A 26430-nucleotide genomic window follows, 5' to 3' on the forward strand; every position below is an offset into this window, starting at 1 on the left:
GATTGGGTTAAGCATCCCTCATTGCTGATGGCAATTCCCTGATTGATTAATTATAACCAGCTGTCTATGATTTACCACTGCAGTAAAGTCAATGGTGACTGAAGTTCATCAATGCCCTTGCATTAGTTAGCCCAGTGCTTCCTTGACCAAACAACTGGGCACAATTACCTGGCTGAGTAGACACAATAGCCTAACCATCACACCGACCAAAGAAATTCATGCTGTACTTTAAAAACATGAGCCACTCTTTGGCTCCAAATAGTATGTTATCATCAGTTAGTTTAATGTTTTATTATTATCCTTCTATATAAACCTTACACCCCCATTCGGATCCATTTTACTTCTTGTTGCTTCTAAATTTATAAATTCCTCCCTCACCTAGAAGTTTGATAGTTTTTTCTTTTAGTTTTGCTATGGTTTCTTACTTTTGTCTCTTTAAACTGTGTTGCATATATTTTAGGCTACAGAGTAGAGAGGAATTGAAAAGCATCCCCAAAACGGCCCCTTTTACATCTAATTTCCCATGTGCAGGTTCTATGGTCATGGCAGATGGGGTTCACTGCCATGTCAGATGGCCCTTCTTTGGAGCTGGTGTTTCTGCATGATGGAACTGGACTCAGATGGGATCTCTTTTCATAAGACTTTCATCCTACTTTACTGGAATTGTAGTTGGTGTTGGGGTTTAAGATATATTTAGGGGATTTGAATCTCTGGACTGACAATAGGATAGCCAGGCCCTGAGCGTCAACAGACTCCAGCTCCTACAATCTGATTTATTGGACTCACCTCACTCAGCTAAGATGGAGTTGAAGAAGGACAACCACCACACCATGGAGTCTAGAGTGCCTACAACTGAAAACAGGAGGATTGCATCCAGTATCTATGTGGAATCTGAGCCTCCTCCTGACATAGAGGTGCAACAGACACAACCAATCCAAGGCCCACAGAGAAAAGGTGGCATTGGAATGGGAAAAGTGGACATGGTGGCTGATGGATATGGGGAATGGCAGGAAGAGATGAGATGTGGAGGCGCCTTTGGGACTTGGAGTTGCCCTAGATGGTGCTTCAGAGGCAATCACCGGACATTGTAAATCCTCCCAGGGACCACTGGATGGAATGTGGGAGAGTATGGGCCATGATGTGGACCATTGACCATGAGGTGCAGAGATGCCCAGAGATGTACTTACCAAATGCAATGGATGTGTCATGATGAAGGGAGTGAGTGTTGCTGGGGGGGCAGTGGTGGGGTGGGGGTGGTGGGGTTGAATGGGACCTCATATAATTTTTTTTTAATGTAATATTTTTACAAAATCAATAAAAAATTAAAAAAAAAATTTCCCATGTGCAAAGGCAGAATCACAGACGGACAGGAGAGAAGAGGGTTATTTGTGCAGTGTATTTGGGCTGATTGTTAAATTCGGGGTGGGGGAGTCTCAAACACCCTTTTTCCATCCTTTGGTCTCCACACTTCCTGGAGCCTCCTCCCTCGGTCATAGCACCACCACCCTCTGGCTCTCTCTCCACCACCAGAGGAGCTCTTCAAGGGGTGTGTTCAGCTGGAAGTCCTCCAGGAGTCTCAGCTGCCGGTGCAGGCCCAGCCCCAAGGGGCAAGGGGAGGAAACGTTTATGGAATGAACGAACACACTTTGGGAGAGTAAATCTGAGACAAGAGCCCAGTAAGGAGAGTTTTTGGGACATTCCTCGCATCCGGCATCTAAACACCTAGATCAAGGGACAGTAGTTACTGTAAAGGGCTTGACAGTAAACATTTAGGCTTTGTGGGTCATGAAGTCCCTGACACTGTATCCCTTAATGAGAAACATCCACAGACATAAACAAGTGGGAGGGTTAAAGCAGCATGAAACTAAGGTTTATTTTTGTTATTTACATACTTAATTACAGAACACAGGCAGATAGACAAGGAGATTGACAGGTATAATTTCCCTTATCTTTGACACTGTTTAAGCAAAATACATATTATATTATAAAATGAACACCAAGGCAACAAAAAGGGGAATAATCCCTCCATTTTCTTTAAAACAATGACTCTAGGGTTGCCCTCCATGGGCACCAAGATAAGGTTCATTCCCTTGGGCCTCAGCCTGGGTGTGTTTAAGCACCAGAATTAGCTATGAACAGAGAACCAACCCTGGCGTGGAAAGTGTCTTTGCATATTCCATTGACTCATGGACTCTGAAGGCAGGATGCCTCCTTTGAGGTGCCAGTTGTTGAGGACCAGGCAGATTCATGGAGAGGGGCCTCCTCTTCCCCCTAATGGCTTATAACCATTGACCTTGCCAATGAAGCCAAGGTTCTGCTTGTGACACTCAGCAAAGTTTGTTGTTGAAGGTTGGAATGTCATTGTGCAGGGGTTAAAGACATTGTGGAGACAAACTGTTCAGGCAGAGAAAATCATGCAAACCTAATGCAGTGGCTGCTTGGTGGTCTCCATTAGTCAGTGTGTTGGATGGAAGTTACAGGAGTGGGCAAATTACTGGTAGAGACATGGCCTGAGGTCACAGTGGAAGAAGGCCTTAGCTTCATCCTGTTAAGCTTGTTCAGGCACAACATGAAAACCCTGGGCTTGCTTTGTTCCTGAAGTGATCTCTGCCCATGAGGTATTTCTTTGACTTCCCAAAACCATTGGCTCACATGGGGGCAGAATAGTAACTCCAAGAGTCCACATCCCTAATTCCAGGAACCTGTGAATGTGTTCCCTAACATGAAAATCTTGAAATGGGGAGGGTAACCTGAATTATCTGGGGACACAGTTTAACCTTTTTTTTTTTTTTTTTTGGTACCAGGGCCAGGGACCTCATAGTGGGAATCTGGCACTCAACCACTGAGACACAGGAGTCATCTCTCCCAAGTTTTGTTTTTTTTTTCCCGTTTGCCTGTTTGTTTCCAAAAGGTACTGGGAACCAAATCAGGGGCCTCCCATGTGGAAAGCAGGCAAGCACCCGCTTGAGCCATATCTGCTCCCCTCAATTTAGCCTGAAGGAGAGTGAGTTGAGTGTCAGACATTAATGTGAAAAGAACTCAACTTATGATTGCTAGCTTGGATGATGAAGGAAGGGGACCGTAGTTCAAAGAGGGTGGGCAGCCTCTAGGAGATGGAAAAGAAAAGGCAGCAGATTCTTTTCTATAGCAAAGTTAAAATTCCATGGAAAGTATTTTTCTTTACTTTAATTCTTATATTTTAGTTTCTCACTTGAGAAACATCCAATTAAATATAGTAAAAAATGGTTTGATTCAATGGTAACATTTAGAATATTTATTCTAACAATTAGAATATTTATAGTTAATATAAAAACATGTATTTGGGTTTGAATGTTCAGTCTTTTTGTTCTCTACAATGACTCTGTTTCATTTTCGTATTCTTTCTAAATTAGCTTCTTCTGTATACATTTAAAAAAATAATTATATATTTAACCCTTTTTCTCAGAAGCTCTGTTCTCATTATCATTTTTTTTAACCTAGATATTTCAGCATACTTTTAAAAAGTTAGTCATGTTAGTCATGCCCCGCCCCCCCCCCCCCACTGTTTGCACCTGCTGTCTCTTCTCTGTGTCTGTTCACTGTGTGCTCTCTGTATCTTACTCGTGTTCTTAGGACAAGAAGAAATGAAGTCATAAAGCATATGACCACATGGGTGAAACTGGGGCACATTATGTTGAATGAAGCAAGCCAGACACAAAAGGGCAATACTGAATGTCTGCATTACTATGAACCAAATATTCTGTGTAACATATTGTATGATTTAAAAAAATTATCGGGAAGCAGATTTGGCTCAACAGATAAGAGCATCTGCCTACCACATGGGAGGTCCAGGGTTCAAACCCAGGGCCTCCTGACCTGTGTGGTGAGCTGGCCCACATGCAGTGCTGATGTGCACAAGAAGTGCCGTGCCACACAGGGGTGTTCCCCATGTAGGGGAGCCCCATGCACAAGGAGTGCGCCCCTGCAAGGAGAGCTGCCCTGTGCAAAAAAGTGCAGCCTTCCTGGGAGTGGCGCCACACACGCGGAAAGCTGACGCAGCAAGATGATGCAACAAAAAGAGACACAGATTCTTGGTGCCTCTGACGAGAATGCAAGCAGACACAGAAGAACACACAGCAAATGGACACAGAGAGCAGACAATGGGGGGCGAGGGGAGGGGAGAAAAATAAAGAAAAAATAAATCTTAAAAAAAAAAATCAGTATCTAGGACACTTAATTGAGAATTGTATGTCTTTATTCAAGTGTGTTTCCTTTCTGGGCCTTCTCAGCTGCTCAGGGTACTGGTCTCTTCAGCTGCGAAATATCATGTGAATGGCAAATCTTCAGTTGTTTGGGGCTTCTCCTTTCTGTCACATGGCAGGACCAAAATGACCAATTTCTCTCCTCTTTTGTGTGTCTTCTTGAGTGAGTGTCCATTTATACCAGCCCACCAAGGAGGCGGGGATTCAACCCTGAGACACGCCCTAGTGATGTGGTCAAATCAAAGCCCTAATCTTAGGTAATGTAATCAAAACATGTCAGCTCAACCTACTGTACTCAAAGGTTATCACACCCAGAGGAACAGGCTAGTTTGCAAATATAATCTCTCTTTTTGAGGATTCATAAATACTCTCAAACTGCCACAATTAATAACAAACATAATTTGACATTTTCATACGTATATGTGTATTTATATATATATACACACATATACAAAAACCTGTAAACACATACAAAGTATATGCATGTATACACATACACACAAATGTAGGTAATAAATTATTCCTTTGTCATCTAATGTCTTAAATATTTAAGTGTCTTCTGTGAGTTAAAAATGTGTTTCTCTGTAAATTTGTGACACAAGGTATAATAAATATCTATTAGGCCAATTTAAATCTGTTTTTCAAATTACTGTATCCTTAACACATTCCATCATCTTCCCAATGGAAATATAGATGTGGGAAACAAAGGCATGTTGTTTTCATAATAGCAAGTTACTTCCTTGACCACTGGGTCATGCTGTCCCTAGAGGCATACGTGCAGGTCATGGATCTCTCAGGGAAATGTAACATTCTGGCGGAACCAGAACTTGCTAGTACAGAATGACCTGGGCAACAAGATTTATGTATATATTTGTTTCAATAACATAATAGAAGATTATAAGCTTTGGTTACTTTCTAATCCACTGTATTATTAAGAATGAGATAATGGTAATAGTTATCTGGAATAGTTGCTGCTTCTCACAATCGGTTAGGATATACAAGCAAGCCCTTGAGACCAATAAATTCGTCTGATGAGCTTGAGGATTGAATGCTCTCAGATCCCCTGATCCCAATCTCTCTGTCTTTCATTCCCGATACCCTTCGGGTCCGTGACTCCGACATATAGAGAAATCAATATTAAGTCTCTCCTAAAATTGAGGAAATATCAAATTTGCTCCACTGGAATCCCACAAGTCCCATAATCCATGATTTTTCCCTTCCAAATGGCTTTCCTTCCACTGCTCCAAGTTTAATGCAAAGTTTTACCTTAAACTTACTTCATCACTTTAGAGCAGGGATTCTAAATCTTTTTTGTTCCACAGACCCCTTTACCAGTCAGGTGAAAACCATGTACCCCTTACTGAGTCCACGTATTATTTAATAAATATATCACACCTGCACCAAGACATCCCCACAAAAGCAATGATTTTATGGATTTAAATTCAAGCTCATGGACCCTGTAGGGATAACTAGAGCCCAATAGTTAAAATGGCCTAATCATTCTGGATACTTCTTGGCCACATCTGGGAAATAGTAACACAGCAAAACTATACTCAGCTTCCAAGGTGGACTTGATTCCAACTGACCCATGCACCAGCTAATCAGTATATGTAACATGATAGGTATGTCACTGCAAGAGCCAATCACATATTCTGATAGTAGTAACATAAAAGCAGCTCTTGGGAAGCGGACTTGGCCCAGTGGTTAGGGTGTCCGTCTACCACATGGGAGGTCCGTGGTTCAAACCCTGGGCCTCCTTGACCCACGTGGAGCTGGCCCACACGCAGTGCTGATGCACGCAAGGAGTGCCGTGCCACGCAGGGATGTCCCCACTTAGGGGAGCCCCACGCTCAAGGAGTGCGCCCCATAAGCAGAGCCACCCAGCGTGAAAGAAAGGTGCAGCCTGCCCAGGAATGGCCCGCACACATGGAGAGCTGACAGAACAAGATGATGCAACAAAAAGAAACACAGATTTCCGTGCCGCTGACAACAACAGAAGCAGACAAAGAAGAACACGCAGCAAATAGACACAGAGAACAGACAACTGGGGTGGGGGGGAGGGGAGAGAAATAAATAAATAAATCTTTAAAAAAAAAAAAGAAAAATAAAAGCAGCTCTCATGTAAACAGAGGAGTGGAGAGAGCAAAGCTTAAAGGAACAGGAACAGAGAGAGAGCAGAGAAAGGTGGAAAAGAGCATGGAATAAACTCAATTGCATAAACTCCCTGCAGCTCCATGTGCCTTTAACTTTGATAATGGCCCTGCCTCCCCCAGTCTGACTGAGGGGTCTGGCTGGGACCCCAACATTTTTGTGTGGTCAGCAGGATGTTGTGAGCACAGTGAGTGGATCTTTAGCCTTGGTGGACCTGACAGTGCATGCTGTGGCCTCTTTCGGGTCCTTGGTATCTGATGGCAGTGATTCTCCTGTACTGGGCCCCTCTGGAGAGCTGGGATATGGCTCATCCCACTCCAGAGTTTATTGCAAAGGCACTGGAATCTTTGGGAGCCATGTTAACCCTTTCCCAGAAGGAATGGGCTGAAAAAATGCCGTGGTTGTTCCTGACTATGCTGTGGGAACAGCACAAGGAAATTTTGGCTGCACAAGCCCATGTTCAGAGATTTACAGGGCAGCAGGAGGGACTGGAGGCCTGCCTGAGTGCACTGGAAGAAGAGACGGCTCTTGGGGAGGCCGATGGTGCTATAAGTACTCGGGATGAGCCCCGTGTGGGGTCCCCACACCACTCCCAGGACTCTGTATTGGATGATATGGCACAGCGCTGGGGAGATTCCCGAGACTGTTAGTACATGGGTCACTTATATGGACCTGGCTCAGATTGTGTGTGAGATGGGAATGCACCACATGATGTTCCAAGAGAATTCCACAGGCCCGGACAGTGAACTCTTCCACCTGTAGGAAGGACATGATTCTGGTTAGTTTCACTAGGTACTTTTGGTTCCTTAGCAGCCTTCTTAGCCCATACATGGATAAAGCAAGACTGTGGAGTCCAAAAGGTCCCTCCCCCTTCCACAGCAGCAGATGGAGGGGGCCAGTGGGGGGCAAGGGACCAATCCAACACAGGCCCCGGGGGAGCATGACCTTGAAGCCACTGGAAGTGTCTAGACTGCAAATGTGGGCAGACCTCATTGCTGCCTGTGTGAACACAGATAAGATAAAACAGCAACCTAATGAGGTGCTACTACATTCTGGAAGGAGCTGATGCCAGAATAGCAGTACACAAAGTTGTGGGGGGAAAAGTCTGCACTAATGGGATGTCCTCTCCATTTACAAGATGTTTTACAGGCAGAACCAAAGGGCAATGACTATGAAAATTGGCAAGTGGGCCAAGTAGCCTGATTAGGGGGGTTGGAGGACCAGAGGCTGCACATAGTCCCCTGTGTGGCCTGGCCAGAAGCCTGACAGAATGTGGCACATGACGGTAGATTATCGTGAACTAAATAAGTGACTCCACCTTTACATGCAGCAGTCCCATCAGTGACTGAGATCATGGATCAGCTATCACATGTGTTGGGACAATATCATTATGTGGTGGATTTGGTTAAAGCTTTCTTTCTCTGTAGATATTGCCCAAGAGAGTCAAGAACAATTTGCCTTTATGTAAGAAGGATGCCAGTGGACCTTTTTGGTGTTTTCTCAAGGGAATATTCATAGCTCAACCATCTGTCAAGGTTTGATTGCGCAGTTGCGCAGGATCTCTCTACTTGGATGCATAAATCCTCTGTAATTTTATGCTAACCTCTGATTCTCTTTCAGATTTAAAAGCAGCCAAGGACCTACGAGATAGGCTGACAACATGGGGTTGTGCAGTCAATGAAGCAAAGGTCCAAGGGCCTGGAGTATCTGTCAAGTTCTTGGGAGTTGTTTGGGTGGGTAAGACAAAAGTTATCCCTGAGGCAATCATAGATAAGGTACAAGTGTACCCCAGACCTACTACTGTAAAACAGTTACAGGCATTTACTGGCCTATTAGGATATTGGAGGGTGTTTATACCTCATTTGGCACAGATGTTCCACCCCTTGTATGCCCTCTAGGAGAAGGGAAATGTTTGGGATTAGACTGATACCCATGAACATGCTTTTCAAGCTGCCAAGCAGTCAGTTAATCAGGCTCGGGCCTTCCAAGTTATTGATCATTCCCTGCCTTTCCACCTTGATGTCACTTGTCATGATGCCGGGTATGACTGGGACCTCTGGCAAACACATGGGTAATGCAGGGTACCCATAGGGTTCTGGTCCCAACTATGGAAAGGGGAAGAACCCTGCTATTCTCTCACCGAGTGCCAGTTAGCAGCAGTGTATGCCACCCTTCAGGACCACAATGAGTCCTAGTACAAACCTCCCTCCTGGTAGCAGGATGGTTACGTTTGTGTTTGAATGCCCCCAGGACTGGGGTGGCTCAGATGCCCACATTGGCCAAATGGGCATATATTTGAAACACTAGGCAATCTTGAGTACTAGCCCCATCTATACAGTTGCAGAAAATGTTAGGACCAGTAGAGTGTCAAGTTGACCCCCCAGGCCAGAGAACTTCCTGGTCCCCAGGCTTTAAAGCCTAGCCCATATAAAGATGGAACAGGCTAGGGGAGCTATACCAGCTGATGCCTGGTATACTGATGAGTCCAGGAAAAGCATGGTGATGTCTTGGACTACTGTAGGTATCTGAGTGGATACAAAAGATATCTGGTTTGAAACTGGATTTGGTCAAAGCAGCCAGTGGGCTGAACTGAGAATTGTATGGCTAGATATAATGCATGAATCTGGCCCCCTTACTGTGTGTAGATAGTTGGACCGTGTACAAAGGACTAACTTTGTACACAAGATGCAGCAAAAAGACACAGAAAACAGACAACCGGGGGAGGGGAGGGGAATTAAATAAATAAAAATAAATCTTAAAAACAAACAAACAAACAAAAAAAAACACACAAAGGACTAACTTTGTGGCTGCCCCAGTGGTAACAGCAAGAATGGATGATTGGTAAAAACCTCTCTGGGGACAAAATTTTTGGAAGGACTTGTGGTTCAAAGGGCAACTGTGCAGCATAACTGTTTCATATTGCAGGGCATAAACCTCTCATAGGCCCAGGAAATGATGCTGCAGACAGTCTAGCACTTGCAAAAGCTTTATACCATTAGATGGATGGACAGGCCATTTGGTTACATTGGCACATGGGGCATGTGGGAGCTCGAACCCTCCTGCAAAGAGCCAGGCGATATGTTATCCCATTAACTACTACAGATGCAATGAACACAGTAACAGCCTATGAGCTGTGCTAAACAATACCCACATAGACATCGGGTACCCATGAAAGAAGGGGTTGTAAAGCAAGGAGATAGACCCCTACAGGTATGGTAGGTAGATTAGTGGACCCCTGCCCTCTGATAAGGATATAAGTTCCTGTTCACAGCTGTGGATACTAACACAGGTTTAATTTTTGCCCTTCCATTCCAAATAGTCACAAAAGAGTACCATTGTGGCATTGAATATTTTGAGTGCCTGGTAGGGTTGTCGCCTTGAAGTGTGGAGTGACAGAGGCACCCATTTCACAGATTCCAAAGTGCAAACCTGGGCAAAAAATGAAGACACTGATTGGCATTTACATGTTCTATATCAACTGCAGGCTGCAGGCTTGATTGAATGTTATAATGGTTTATTAAAGGACAAATTACCCATGATGTCTCCAACAGAGCTGACCTTGCAGGGGTGGGTTACCTGCCTGGCACAGGCAGTATGTCTCCTAAATGAGTAGCTGTGCAAATGAGGCAGTCTCCCCTAGACTTGGTTGTACAGGGACATGCTTTACCCTTACATGTAATAATGGGCACCTCAGACTCTCTTGCATTTCCTAAAGTTTTAAATGGAACTTTGGTATTGCCTGGCCCCACTGCCTTGGGGCCAGGACAAACAGCAGAATGGGCGTGGCCATGGACCATTGTAACTAAAGTCCCCACTTGGAGATCCGTCCTGTTATCATATGGAGATGGCGTGAAGAGGGGATTGACACCATGGGTTTATAAATGGCCATCTGAGGTATGAGTCGCACAGTCTGAAACTCAGGGGAACCCTTCTGGGGAGAGCTTTTGTCTTACAAATGTGGGCCACACCATTGTTCCCAGTGGAGCTATCCCCTTTGTGGTCAACTTCAGTGCGGAGAGACAATGTATGGTATTCCAGACCAGGACAGCCACCAGTGCCTTCCACCTTTCTGTCCCAAGATGAATAGGTCGCATGTGTATTATCTGAGGGACATGATCTACCTTTCATGGTATCTTTGGCCCTACTGTTTTTCTGCCCAGGTTGACGACAGCCAATACTGTACCAACACGGGCGCATACCTATGCCCATGTTCACAACATAACCCAGTGTTGGGTATGCACTGACCTGCCAGCAGAGGCAGCAGAAGGCCTTCCATGGATCTTTGTCCTGGCAACCAAGGCTAACTGGACATGGCTTCACCCAACCAACTGATCCATACCAGAATGGGAAACACCATGAAGACAGGTAGAAGCACTGCTCCACAGAGATGTGGACAGCATCTGCCCCCCCAGTAGGTTATGCTATCTATAATGGTGTGGGGAGGCTTCCAGCTTAACACTTAACACTAAGGGAAATAGCCCAGTGTATTGAACAATGTGGCAATGATTCCCAGAGAAGAGTAGGATGGGCCCCCTCGCCCCATCCAATTTCTTTGCAATTGTACTGTAGTCAATAATTGAACCAGGTATTGGTGGGAACATCTAAGATCCATTTGGAAATGGGTTGTGTTAACTGGCATTGGTTTTGTAATTTTATGTTATGTTTTGTTGTGCCTTATATTGTTGCTGTGGCCTTTGGGCCCAGGGTGCAGCCCTGTGGCAGTGAGTCCTTAAGATGCCGGCTGTTTAAGGGGTGGAATGTAGGAGTAGCTAGAGCCCAATAGTAAAATGGCCTAATTGTCCTAGATACTTCTTGGCCACATCTGGGAAACAGTGACACAGCAAAACTGCACTCAGCTTCTGGGGTGGACTTGATTCCAACTGAACCATGTGCCAGCTAATCAGTATGTGTAACATGATAGGTACGCCACTGTAAGAGCCAATCATATATTCTGATAGTAGTAACATAAAAGCAGCTCCTATATAAAGAGAAGCAGAGAATACAAAGGAAACTTAAAGGAATAGGAGCAGAGAGAGAGCAGAAAAAGGTGGAAAAAAGCATGGAATAAAGTCAATATGCATAAACTCCCTGCAGCTCAGTGTGCCTTTGTCTTTGCTTATGGCCCAGACTCCCCCAGTCTGACTGAGGGGCCCGCTTCAGACCCCAACAGACCCCTTGTTACAAACCTTCTTTAGAGACATGAGTACACTAAACCTCTTTCTTGTGAACATGCCATCTTCACATCCTAGAGAAAAATCTGACTTTTACAGATCCCAAACTTCATGCAGTTTTCTCCCTGATGTCATGTCTTTTTTACCTGTTGACATGCAAGAGATGGCATTTGAAAATCAGCTAAACATAGTTTTGTGCTCCTTCCCTCTTTTTATTTTAAAAAAGATCTATTTATTTATTGCCCCCCTCCTTCTGGATTGTTTTTTGCTATCTGTTCTCTGTGTCCATTCGCTGCACGTTTTTTCTGTCTGCTTGTCTCCCTTTTGCTGTGTCATCTTGCTGTGTCAGCTCTCCATGGCACACGGGCCAGTCTGCCTTCACAAGGAGGCCCTGGGTCACAAACCCAGGGCCTCCCATATGGTAGACAGGAGCCCAACTGATTGAGCCACAGCTGCTTTCCATGTGCTCTCTTTTCTGCAACTCCAGTTAGATCTGAGCATTTCTACATGAAACTATTTTAAATATGCCAATATACCATCATAACATGTTTTATACAAATCGCTACCATCCCTCTAAGGATGAAAGATATAAAACCCATAACTTGGCTTCATTTAAAAACTTGCTTTATCAACACCTGTTTCTACACACTGCCAGGTATACAAGCTTGAAGTAGGAAAAAGCAAGGGCAATAAACCTTGTCTTTCAACATCATTTGTTCCTCATGCTGCTCAGTAATTGCTTTAAATGCTGTAAACCTGTGTCAGGTTTCCGCTGCCATTCTCTTTAGATACTCACTATTCTCCAAGACACATTCTATTCATGACATCATTCTATTTAAAAAGTATAATACGGTAGTTGCCCCAATGTAATTGAACAAATAATAATAAGGGTGTAAACTCTGAGGGGGCATTTGGGCAGGTCAGTCTATTGAAAGAGGGAAGGCGGCTGAGACCTAGCAGAGCACATACACACCAGACAACAGGGCTGTGAGATCCCACCCAGAAACCTCCTGAGGGGAAGCCTGCTGGAAAGATCCCACAAGCCCCTGGCCACAAGATCTCCATTTAGAACTTTTTCTGGGGTGAAGGAGAAACCCTGGACACCTTCAAACAAAAGTCCCCAGCATTCACGTCCTGAGAACTAACAGGTGGGGCAACCACTCAGAACAGCACAGCTGGGTCCCCTCCCCAATCTTATGAAGGGGGAGGAATAAGAAGGCCTAATCAGGGGCAACACATCCTGCAGCACAACCACAAATAATGCCTCAGATTGTGTACTGTTTCTCTTTTTTTGTTTGTTTCTTATTCATAATAGCAGAAAAATAGAATCCAATTTTTCATCAACAGATGAGTGGATCAACAAAATATGGTACGCTTATACAATGAAATATTATTTAGCCACAAAAAGGAATGAAATGCTGATAGATGCCACAACATGAAGCTTGGAAACACCCTAAGTAAAAAAAGGCACACATGATGCCCAATATTGTATGATTGTACTTACATGAAATGTGCAGACTAGGCAAATACATAGATAGATTAGATGTTGCCAAGAGCTGGGAGTGGGGGTTGAGAGTGGGGGATTGGGAGTGACTGCAAATGGGAGCAGGGTTTCTTTTCGGGTGATGAAAATGTTCTGGAAGTAGATAGTGCTAATGGCTGCATAACTTTGCAATACACTAGAAACCACAAAATTATACACTTTAAGACTCATTTTTATGGTATGTATATAATAAAACAAATCCATCTAATAGATTCACTTTGAACTCAGAAAACCAATTGAGATCTACAAAGTTTGTTCTACAAGGACTTAGAAACACATCATCCAATGTCTACTGCAGTAAGGGAGGCAAGAGATATGATGGCAATGGCAATGGAGAGAGGAACTAGATACATTGTTTTAAGGCAAAATGAATATATTGTGTACCCAAAGTCCCAGTATGAGAATTACACGGTACCAACAGGTCTCCTGCCTTCACTTTACAATATTTCATTTCATCACCTTAAAGCACTCTGGCTCTTTCATGAATTAATCTTTTCTTCATATTTAGACAGGAACTATGATGTTTCCATTATTACCATAGGTACATTCTCATCTCACACCAGTCCCAAAACAATCCCTTATGTGTCTATTAAATTTCTCACAGGAGTCAACAAAAGAAAATTTATATGTATTATATAGGTAAAGGAATTTTATGAGATTTGTGGAAGTCATGTAACAATGCATACCATATTTACAAATTTAAATTTTTATCTTTCAAAAATTGTTTTACTTATATTTGTTCTCTCAGTACTTCCATTTTTAGTAGTTTTTTTTTTCTTTTTTAAAGTGTTACATTAAAAAAATGAGGTCCCTATATATCCCCCCCCCCCCAATTTCTCCCACATTAACAACCTCCCTTATCATCACAGGACATTTTTATAAGGTTAGTGTAAAATTACCCTAGGAAATTTTCCTAAACAATATTTCACAAGCACTTTCATCATATTGAACAAAGGGTCCTAGCTATGAATCAGGAAAGGCTATGTAAGAATGTACAAGCATGAGGAAAACTGTGCTCCTTTCCAACCATGGAATCAGGAGCTTCAACAGGAAACATTCTATTGTATTAAAAGGCCTGACTCCTGTGTGTTCATGTTCATTGCTGACAGCTTTAAACTGTCCTCCCTATCTGCCCTACATCTGGCCAAGCTGGTAGCTCAGGTCTTCCTTTAACACAAGCAGGAATATCAAATCATGCAATGGTATCTCATCCCAGATCCAGACCCTAAGCTCAATCAACAGCCCAAGCCAGTCTCCTTTTCCTAATCTCTGAAGCCATATTTCGAGAACAGGTTGGGAAGCTCTATCTAGAAAATCTCATTATATAATAAACATCTTCAATCCCTTTTGCGTGTGGAATTATCGGTGTCAATCTCCAAATCAAATTTTTCGAACTAAATTTGTGTTTCTAATTTGGTTAAAATTTAATTAGCATGCGGAAGCAGCTGTGGCTCAATCAGTTGGGCTCCCATCTACCATATGGGAGGCCCTGGGTTTGCATCCTGGGGCCTTCTTGTGAAGGCAGAGCTGGCCCATGTGCCGCAGAGAGCTGTCGGCCCATGCACTGCAGAGATGACCCAGCAAGATGATGCAGCAAAGGGAGACAAAACACAGAAAAAATGTGCAGCAAATGGACACAGAGAACAGACAGGAAAAAACAAGCCACAAGGGGGGGATAGATAAATACATTTTAAAAATAAATATATAAATTATCAAGAAGCGGATATGGATTAGGCGACTGAGCTTCCACCTACATGAGAGGTCTGTGGTTTGGTTTCCTGGTGCCTCCTAAAGTAGATATCAAGCTGGCATGACAGGTAGGCACGGCGAGCTGACACAAGATGATGCAAAGAGACACAAGGAGGAAAACAATGAGATACTACAAAGCAGGGAATGAAGGTGAACTGAGTGATTAGGCACCTCCCTCCCACATCAGAAGTCCTGGGTTGTTTCTAGTGCCTCCTAAACATACAGCACACAGCAAGTTCAAACAATGAGGGACGAGGGAGAAATAAATCTTTAAAAATAAACTGTAAGTTATTTTAGGGAGTATGTGAATTTCCTTATCTACAAAAAAAATTTTCCTTTAATGATTATGTTCATAATCATTTCACATTATTTTACGAGGGATCAAGGCAGGAAAAACAGTTGCCTTTATTTTTACTCCTTAAATTTTCTTTTATTTCCTAATATCTTTCATATGCTTAATATACTTTTTTTAAAAAAGATTTTTATTTATCTCCCCTTCCCCCCACTGTCTGCTCTCTGTGTCTATTTGCTGTGTGCTCTTCTGCATCTGCTTGCATCATCCAGCAGCACTGGGAAACTGTCTCCTTTTTTTTCGTTGTTGCATCATCTTGTGCATCAGCTCTCGGTGTATGCGGTGGCACTCCTGGGTGGGCTGTGCTTTTTCCATGCAGGGCAGCTCTCCTCCTTGCATGTGGAGCACTCCTATGCAGGGGCACACCTGCGTGGCATGGCACTCCTTGGGTGTGGCAGCACTGCATGCGGGCCAGCTCACCACATGGGTCAGGAGGCCCTGGGGATCGAACCCTGAACCGTCCAATGGTAGACAGACACTCTATCAGTTGAGCCACATCTGCTTCCCTTAATATACTTCTAACCTCCTGAAGTAAATGCCAATGCAAGCCATGGACATTACTGAAGCACAAAATGGGCATGAAAATATAAGATTATATGGTGCCCCCTAAAACTATGACACCTATTTGAGTATCAATGCAGGTTCTGGAAGGGCAGCCTGAAACTGCAATGCATAGGTATTTTAACTGCAGTTGCAAAAATACACAAGGGATAGAGTGCAGGTGAATAACTTAAGTGCAAACTACAGAAATATATTCCCCAAATTTTACGTTGATTCCACAACGGTAAGGAACTATAAATGTCATTCAAACTTGAGAGCCTACTGGGTTATTTTTAATGCTCATTATGAAGTACTGCAATAAGGTGGGGAAGACTTGTTTTGATAGAAGGAAACAGATTCATCCAGAGTTATTAAAGATTACTAAATTAATTAAAACACGAGAACTACCGTACATTTTCTGAATAAAATGGTACCAAACACAGAGCAGTGATTAAATGTGAATTCCACATGATATTCTTGTGCTTTTTGTTAGTTTTCTCTCTCACCTAAATTACCAAGATTAAGACAAAATGTTTATTAATCTTAGATACAACCACTATTTCCTTTCAAAGGCAAGGGTAACCATTATTTCCCATTAACTCCATGACAGAAGCAGTAACTAACAACTTACCATTCTGCTCCCATCTTAGTCACCTATTGTCCTGGCCTGTTCTGGTTCATGTTATATTAGATTCACAATGTTGCTTTTCAGTATGTAATTTGTGATGTCCATTCAGATTTGCAAATTGGGTGCAGGCTTTACCACATTCATAACGTATGTAGGATTTCTTTCTAGTATGGGTCCACTCATGCTAATTGAGGCTTGCACATAAGTAAAATATTTATTACATTAGTAAAGTTTCTGACATTTCATAAGGATTGAACTATGGATAAAATTTTTGGCAAACATTTAGAAATTCAAGTTTTCCCACAGAATCATAAAACCATCTAACCATCTTTACCAACCTTTTTGTAGGCAGTTATACACTGCACTTAGAACATGCTACACCAAAATAAAAATCATACTAAGTCCACACTACTGTGTACTATTTAATAAATACATCATACCTGCACCAACACATCCCCGTAAGAATATTTTTAATTGCATAAAAAGTTGCATTAAAAAATTAATTGCATAAAATTACAAAGGAAATCAGTTACATATATAGAGTTACTAAACTAAAAAACATATAATACTATACATATGGGCTCCTTTCTTAACACATTAAATAATCCAACACATCAAAAATATAGGACAAATTTAAACTTTATTTTTAAAATATGACATCCTACTATAATTTTTTACAAACATTCATAAGTGAAGGAAATGCTAGATTTTTTAGTGGAGGTCAGAGGAAATAAAGATAGTAAATTGATTTTTTTCTAATCCAACCTCCAGACTCCCTGTAATCTTTCCATGGACGCCTTAGGGGTCTGTGGACTCCTGGTTAAGAACCCGTGGTTTAGATCATCTTTATAAATTGCTTTAGTCCTATATTATTCCAAAATGTGGATGTTCCACATTTTATTTTATCTTATTTAAGAAAAATTGCAATGAACTATGGGTAAAACTTTAGCACGAACATTACATATGTGTCTTCTATCCAGCATGTGTACCCTGATGCTTAGAGAGGTGTGAGGACTGCTTAAAGGCTTTGCCACATTTGTTACATTTGTAAGGTTTCTCTCCAGTGTGAACTCTTCCGTGGTCCTTGAGGACAGACATATAGCTAAAAGTCTTGCCACAAATATTACATTTGTGTGGCCTTTCTTCAGGATGACTATGTACATTCCGATGTCTAGAGAAGGGTGTCCACGTAGTAAAGGCTTTGCCACATTCATTACATTTGTAAGGTTTCTCTCCAGTGTGAATTCGTTGGTGGGTCTTAAGAGTAGACCGATGCCTAAAGGCCTTGTCACATTCATTACATTTGTAAGGTTTCTCCCCAGTATGAATTCTCTGATGTTCTACAAGACAGAATTTTTTCACAAAAGATTTACCACATTCATCACATTGGTAAGGTTTCTCCCCAGTATGAATTCTGTGATGTTCTACAAGAGAGAATTTTTGCACAAAAGATTTACCACATTCATCACATTGGTAAGGTTTCTTTCCAGTGTGAACTCTCTGATGACACCAAAATTCTGAACAATTCATGAAAGTCCTACCACATTCATTACATTTGTAAGGTTTTTCTCCACTATGAATTCTCTGATGCTTTACAAGAGATGACCTGTGGATAAAAGTCTTGCCACACACATTACATTTGCGTAACATTCCAGTATGTGTATTCTGATGGTCAGAAAGGAGAGAGGACCGCTTAAAAGCTTTGCCACATTCCTTACATATGTAAGGTTTCTCATCAGCGTGAACTCTTCGGTGCATCCTGAGGGTACACTGTTGCCTGAAGGACTGGTCACATTGCTTACATCTGTAAGGTTTCTCGCCAGTATGAATTCTCTGATGGTCCACAAGGTGTGACCTTCGCCTAAAAGACTTACCACATTCATTGCATTTGTGTGGTCTTTCTCGAGTATGAATTCTCTGATGTCTCAGAAGGCGTGAAAGATGGATAAAACTCTTGCCACAGAGATGACATGTGTGTGGCTCCTCTCTAGGAGGGGTATGTCTATTCTGATGCTTAGAGAGGTATGACAACTGACTAAATGCTTTGCCACACTCATTACATTTGTAAGGTTTCTCCCTGGTGTGAATACTTTGGTGGATCATGAGGCCAGAATGTTGTTTAAAGACCCTGTCACATTCATTACATTTAAAAAAGTTCTCTCCAGTATGAATTCTTTGGTGGCTCTTGAGGCCAGACCAGTGCCTAAAGGTCTTGCCACATCCAACACATTCGTATGGATTTCCTCTGGTATGGATTCTTTGATGTCTTGTGAGGTTTGAGAAGCTGTTAACGGCTTTGCCACACTCCTTACGTTTGTAAGACTTGTCTCTAATGGGAATTTTCTGTTGTGCAAGCAATGAATGATGCACAAAACCCTTACCATATTTATTGCAAACGTTGGTTTTGTCACTAGGAAATTGTTGAACTGGTAACACCAAGAAACAATTTTTGATGGATTTCTCAACTTGACTACATTCGTAAGTTTTCTCTTCAGTTTGAAATCTCTGCATTTCAGCCAGATTTGATTGAAAGTCAATTCTATTTTCAAAGCACCTGATATCCTTGTTCCCTGCACAGCCTCCGTTACTTCTTAGATTCAAAGAAGTCTCTAAAAATGATGTGTCATGTTTGAAGTATTGATATGCAAATTTTCTAACAAAAACACTGTGCTTTAGAGAGAAATTGCTGCAAAATTTGGTAGGCTGGCAATCTTTTCTGCAAGTGACATCATTATGGGTCACAGGCAATGTTTTACAATTTACTTTGCCACATCCCTGCCAATTCTGAAATACATTTATATCTTCCCAGACTTTCCTGAAGTCAAAATCCTCAACTCCATGTCTTTCCAGTATCACTGGTTGGCATAATTCTCCCATCCTAAAGTCCTCTTTTGGCAATAATACCTTCATTGCACATTTAGGAGAGATTTCTGAAAGATAAGAAAAGATCATAGACTTCATATTAACCACAGTTGGAACATGATACTTGAACATGATAGAGTGATTCTTAGAGTGAAAAGAATTAAGAAACCTCTCAATCATGGTCCTCAAACGTTTAGGAACACAGAGACCAGGATCCTTCAATAAACAGTGATTACATGTAATTGAAATTCTTTTAAGCGAAGCCTACTTTCAAATACTCTTATGTCCAGTCCACTCACACTATGTAAACTTACATATCTTGAAACAAGGAATATCTTTTCACTTTCATCTCAGCATACACATCAATTCACAGTAGACATATGGGTGTGTGATATTTGGAGAGAAACAGATATTTGATTATAGAATACTGCACAATTGCTGTACAAAAGGAAATACTAAAGCACAGAATTATGAAATATAATGTATATAATACACAAAAATCTTATGTAATGAATAACAAATGGCAATTCAGGGTTGCAAAACTAAAATGAAGAGGAAAATCAGGAAGAACTTAATAAAAACCACTGGAGGAATAACAAAATATTTTTATGAATAGCTGTTTTAAAACTAACTTTATCTATTCAGTACAAGCATTTTCTAACGTTGTAGTCAAGGAGGAGCAAAAAATATGAGAACTGAAAAATAATTGAGAATCACTGACTATTGAAATATCAATCTGGGAAAAAAACAAAGTACTATAAAGATTAAGAATTGGGGAAGGGTGGTGCCAAAGAAACTGGCAAGTAGGGAACACTTAATTAAAAATGCATTCCAGGGAAGCGGATTTGGCTCAACTGATAGAGCGTCCACCAACCACATAGGAGGTCCAGGGTTCAAACCCAGGGCCTCCTGACCCATGTGGTGAGCTGGCCCACGTTCAGTGCTGATGCACAGCAAGGAGAGCCGTGCCACCGCAGGGGTGTTCCAGCGTAGGGGAACCCCACACACAAGGAGTGCACCCTGTGTGAAAAAAGTGTAGCCTGCCCAAGAGTAGAACTGTGTAGGGAGCCACCCGCTGTGAGGTCTGTTTACAATCTCCAACAACATGGCGGATTTCATAACTACCACAGCCCTGCCCCGCCATTTCCTTCTTCTTCTTCCTCTTTGTTTCTTTGTTCTCCCCTTCCCGCCACAACTCTGGTGCCCACAGCAATACGCATGCGCAAGGCCCGGAACTCCGCAGACCCGGCACGAACTTTCAGCCAATCCCCTCCTTGGACATCTGCCACCCACAAGACCGGCCTATCACCTATGGACACATTCCCTTCCCTCAGTATAAATTCCCATGTTCTACCCCCAGTAAACGAGGCTTGATCAGAATCCTGTCTTGCCTCCATTCTTTCTCGTCTCCTGCCCACTTCTTCCCACAGGCCCCTGGAACCCACCCCCACTGACTTGGGACAAGTGGCGCCCAAGGTGGATGGGACCCGGCGAAGAAGTTCTGGCCGACGCTGAAAAGCCTGCGCAGGTACCCCAAGCCATCAGCTGGGGCAAAAGAGATCCAAGCCATCAGCTTGGGCAGAGGAGACCCAAGCCATCAGCTTGGGCGGTGGAGACCTTCAAAAGACTGCCTATCTTCTGAAGACTGTCTCGGTGACTGATCGGCTATAATGGGGCAGGCATCCTCTAGTGATGGCTCCCTTTTCCTATCCGGCCTGCAGGCCGCGCTTAAGACGAGAGGAGTAAAGGTTACTGTTAAAGAACTCTCTAAATTCTTTGCCTTCCTGCAAGAAATCTGCCCCTGGTTCCCCCAAGAAGGTACTATTGATGAGAAATGGCGGCGCCGCATAGGCAACGCCTTGCAGGATTTTTATAAAACCTTCGGCCCCAGTAGGGTCCCTGTTACTGCTTTCAGTTACTGGGCTGTTGATTAATGATCTCCTTGCCGTGCGCCACTTTTGCCCCCAAGCAGCTAAAGTGGTAGAACAGTGCGAAAAAGTTCTTTGCCCTCCGTCCTCTCCCCCCCCCCCCCCCCCCCCCCCCCCGCAGGATAATGAGGCCCCTTGCCCTCCACCCTTACCTCCTTCCCCTCAGGCTGCAAAGCCTGCTAGCCACTCAAGTTCAGTCTCCATCACTATAAATAGTGATGATGACAGTTCCCCTTCCGATAGCGAGGAAAATAGCTCAAACTTATGTCCAAAACCTAAAACTGCGCCCTCAAAAAGTACTCCCCCTGCTTCCCAAGCTCCGGCTCCTTTAAGCAATCAAATAACTCATTATCCCCCGCCCAGCGCTCCACTGGCCGCGCCCCCGCCTCTCTATCCGGCTCTTCCTCCTTCCCTACCCCCCGGAAACTACCCCCCACCCCCACCCCCCGGCACCTCATGCCCCGGCTCCCCCCCCTCCCCCCCCCGCCTTCTTACCTCCTCCTATGTTTCAGCCGCCACCTCATGCCCCCTTTCCTGCCTCTGAACCTCCTGATGCAAACGCTCAATTGCGCGCTGAAGTTTCTACCCTTACTGCTCAGTTACTGGGAAAGAACCGCCTTTTAGAACACCGTAACTCCCTTCTCCACCAGCTTGCCCTGCAGTCCCCCGCCCCTGCTCCTCCTTCGTCTGCCACACCCGCGCCCGCCACTGCACACGCTTCCTCCTCTAACGTTCTCGCTTCCTCCTCTAACGTTCTCGCAGTTCGCTCGACCGCCTCCATTCCGCTTTAGCTGGGCGTGTCACAGCTTCCGCCTTCCCTGTCACTCAATCACCCGCCTCCTCGGATGACGAAGGCGACGGCGTCTCCCAAAGCAAGTCTACCAGGCCTGCCCCCAGCGGCACCATACCGCTTTCAGTGTAAAAGACCTAAAAGAGCTCAAAGTGCGGCTGCCACCTATGGTCCTACCGCGCCTTGCACACTTTCTGTGCTGGAGAGTCTTGCTGACTGTTGGCTCACCCCAAATGACTGGGTTACTCTCACACGCGCCGCCCTCTCAGCTGGCGATGCGCTCCTCTGGCGAGCCCAATATGAAATCTTTTGCAAAGAGGCCGCTGATCGTAGCCGTACCGGCCTTGACGACACTAGAGATACGCTTCTCGGCGCCCGCACTTATGAAAAAACCAAGGAGCAAATTGAATTCTCTGCGGTTCTCTATGACCAAATTCGTACAGCTGCCCTGAAGGCATGGAAGCGGCTCCCTACTAAAGGCCAGTCATTCACCTCCATCAGTTCCATTCTTCAGGGTCCTGAAGAGTCATTTTCAGATTTTGTGGGGCGCCTTCGCACCGCAGCCGAGCGCCTGTTCAGGAGGCCACCGACTCTGATTTTCTAAAACAATTAGCTTTTGAGAATGCAAATGCTGCCTGCCAGGAAGCCCTTCGTGCTCACAAAGGTACGGAGTCTCTCTCCGGTTATATAAAGCTCTGTTCCAGTATTACTCCCACTAGTCAACAGGGCCTTGTTATTGCTACAGCCTTACAGGAACAGGCTGCAGCCTTACAGGAGCAGGGTCGTGCTACTGCAACAGGTACTGAGCAGCAGAGCCTCGCCCTTGCAACAGCCCTAAAAGAACAACACCGTGCCCTCACTGCCGCTTTAAAAACCCTCCTTACTCCCCTCCCCTCCGCTATCTCCTTCTCGCACAAAACCTGCTACTCCTGTGGCCAACCTGGACACTTCTCTAAAAACTGTCCCTCCCGCATCTCCATTCCTCCTGCCGTCTCTCCCACTCCCCATCCACCACGGCCCCCAAGTCTATGCCCCCGTTGTTTTCGCGGCTATCACTGGGCTCGCGACTGTCACTCTCGTGTCTCCGCTTCCGGAGCGCCACCCACTCCACCGTCGGGAAACGGGAAAGGGGGCCTGCCCAGGCCCCACAAACAATGAGGGCTCCACCACTTCCCGTCTCCTTCCTTCCTCCAACTCCAACGCGCCACCCCGGGCAGCGCAGGACTGGACCTCTGCACCACCTCCCACACGGTACTAACACCCCCCACAGGCGTTCAGCCCCTGCCTACAGGAGTTTTCGGCCCCCTACCACCTAACTCCGTTGGCTTAATCATTGGCCGCGGGTCTAGCGCCCTTCTGGGCTTCACATTACACCCGGAGTAGTTGACCCAGACTTCACAGGAGAAATAAAAATTCTCGCTTCTGCGCCAAAAAGCGTACTGTCTTTCCCCGACGGCACTCCTGTCGCACAGCTTCTCTTGCTACCACTAACGCCCACCTCACATGCCGCGGCTGGAACCTATAGGGGAGAACAAGCCCTTGGGGCCTCTGATGTTTTTTGGGCCCAACCAATTACCCCTTCCAAACCTATGCTAACCTTACGCTTAAATGGCCGTGCCTTTAAAGGACTTGATACCGGAGCAGACGTTACCATCCTCCAAAAAACTCATTGGCCTCCCTCTTGGCCGTTAGTCCCCGCTATCACCAGCCTGCGTGGAATCGGGCAATCCCAACTCCCTGAACAAAGCTTGCAACTCCTTCACTGGGAGGATGAAGAGGGAAATAAAGGACTTATTCAGCCCTATGTCCTCCCTCACATTCCCTTTAATTTATGGGGGAGAGACCTCCTCTCCCAAATGGGAATAATCATTGGAAGTCCGAATAATATAGTTACTGCACAGATGTTAAACCAGGGTTTTAAACCCGGCAAAGGTCTAGGAAAATCAGAAACAGGCAGAGTTGAGCCCATCCCCGCCACCGGCCAAACGGACCGTACAGGCCTGGGATATTTTTCCTAGGGGCCATTGATCTTCCTGTACCCCACGCAGATAAAATCGCCTGGGTCTCCAGTGAACCTGTGTGGGTCGATCAATGGCCTCTGTCATCGGACAAGTTATGTGCTGTCCAGCAGTTAGTACAGGAACAGCTGGCAGCAGGACACATCACCGAAAGTAACTCTCCTTGGAACACTCCTATTTTTGTTAGCAAAAAGAAATCAGGAAAATGGCGGTTATTGCAAGACTTAAGAGCAGTATATAAAACTATGGTCCCCATGGGAGCCTTACAGCCTGGTCTCCCAACCCCTGTTGCCATTCCTCTTGGATATTATAAAATTATTGTAGATTTAAAAGACTGTTTCTTCACTATTCCCTTACATCCAGCCCACCAAGAACGTTTTGCGTTCAGCCTCCCCTCTATAAATTTTAGAGAGCCCATGAAAAGATACCAGTGGAAGGTTTTGCCCCAGGGCATGGCAAACAGCCCTACTTTGTATCAAAAATTCATTGCCTCTGCTATAAATGGCACTAGAACTATGTGGAAAACCTTGTACATTATCCATTATATGGATGATATCTTAATTGCAGGTGCCAATCACCAGGATGTCCTTAAGTGTTACGGGGATTTAAAAGAAGCCTTACAAAACCACGGGCTTCAAATTGCCCCCGAAAAAATCCAACTACAAGACCCCTATACTTACCTCGGTTTTCACATAACTGGCAACAAAATTACTACCAGAAAGGCCAACCTTAGACTAGATACATTAAAAACCCTGAATGACTTCCAGAAACTCTTGGGGGACATAAACTGGTTACGTCCTTACCTTAAATTAACCACAGGAGACTTAAAACCCCTATTTAACATTTTACAAGGAGACTCTAATCCCAACTCTCCTAGGAGTCTTACTCAAGAAGGACGCCAAGCCCTTAAAATAGTTGAACAAGCTATGCAGTCACAATTTGTCACTACTATAGACTATAACCAACCCTTGTTTTTTGTCATATGCAAAACTTCTCTTACTCCCACAGCAGTATTCTGGCAAACTGCCCCTATAATGTGGGTGCACTTACCCACGTCACCCACTAAAGTAATTTATCCCTATTATCAAGCTGTTGCAGATATTGTCTGCCTAGGAAGAGAACAAAGTAGGCGCTATTTTGGCAAAGAACCTGATACCATTATTCAACCATACACTAAAGAACAGATCAACTGGCTATTACAAACAACTGACTGCTGGCCTATTGCTTGTGCATCTTATGCTGGACAAATAGACAATCATTACCCTAATGATAAGTTACTGCAGTTTATGAGCACATGACTTCATTTTTCCCTTAACCACCTCTTCCCAGCCCATCACTGAAGCTCTGTCAGTATTCACTGACGGATCCTCCTCAGGTATGGCTGCTTACGTCTATAATGACAAAACTGTCTGGTTTCAAACTCATTCAAAATCTGCTCAACTTACAGAACTACAGGCTGTCATAGCTGTATTCTCTGCATTCCAAAATGCCTCTTTTAACCTCTTCACAGATAGCGCTTACATAGCTCAATCAGTCCCTTTGCTTGAAACAGCTGCTCAAATAAAAAATGTCTCAGAAGCAACCATTTTGTTCACTCAACTGCAGTCCCTCATTCATAATAGGAGTCACCCCTTCTTTATTGGCCACCTCAGAGTCCATTCCAATCTTCCAGGTCCCCTCTCCCAAGGCAATCATTTAGCTGATCAAGCCACTCGGCTACTGTGCTTTGTTACTCAGGGCAAGCATGACAACTCGAATAATCTTGACAAAGCTGTTAAAGCCCACCAGTTGCATCACATTAACACACATGCTTTAAGGCTTATGTTCAAAATTACCAGGGAGCAAGCTCGTCTAATTGTCAAAGAATGCCCTTCTTGCATAACCTTTTTACCTACACCTCATCTAGGAGTAAACCCCTGTGGTCTAATACCCAATGCCCTCTGGCAGATGGATGTAACTCATGTTCCTGAGTTTGGTAATCTAAAGTATGTGCATGTTACCGTTGATACCTTTAGTGGCTTTATTTTTGCCACCCCACAAACAGGGGAGGCAGGAAAAAACGTTATCACACATGTGCTAACTGCCATGTCTGTGTTAGGAGCCTCACAACAAATGAAAACAGACAATGGACCCGGATACACTAGCCGTGTATTCACCACATTTTGCAAACACTTAGGCATAAAGCACACCACGGGCATCCCCTACAACCCCCAAGTTCAAGGCATCGTCGAAAGGGCACATTTGTCTTTAAAACATACTATTGAAAAAATAAAGAAAGGGGAATGGTACCCCATCAAAGGATCCCCCAAAAATCTGCTATCCCACTCTCTCTTTATTCTAAATTTTTTAAGCTTGGATCAAAAAGGACACTCTGCGGCTGACCACTTCTGGCATCCTAATACTAGCGCAAAACATGCCACAGTCCTATGGAAGCACCCAATGGATAACACCTGGCAT

The 26430-nt window shown here is 44.0% G+C and overlaps 1 protein-coding gene across 2 annotated transcripts in view; it reads right to left on the minus strand.

Annotated features, from left to right (window-relative positions):
* Positions 1 to 15300: 15300 nt before the first annotated feature.
* Positions 15301 to 26430, minus strand: part of LOC111760600 (zinc finger protein 83-like) — a 30271-nt gene continuing 19141 nt past the window's right edge. For both annotated transcript variants that reach the window (XM_058279428.2, XM_071209638.1), the window contains exon 3: positions 15301 to 19305. In XM_058279428.2, the coding sequence (XP_058135411.1) occupies positions 17348 to 19305 (1958 nt within the window). In that variant the 3' untranslated portion in view covers positions 15301 to 17347. The remainder of the gene's footprint in view (positions 19306 to 26430) is intronic.

Source organism: Dasypus novemcinctus, chromosome 18 (assembly GCF_030445035.2).
Source record: "Dasypus novemcinctus isolate mDasNov1 chromosome 18, mDasNov1.1.hap2, whole genome shotgun sequence".
Classification (NCBI taxonomy): Eukaryota; Metazoa; Chordata; class Mammalia; order Cingulata; family Dasypodidae; genus Dasypus; species Dasypus novemcinctus.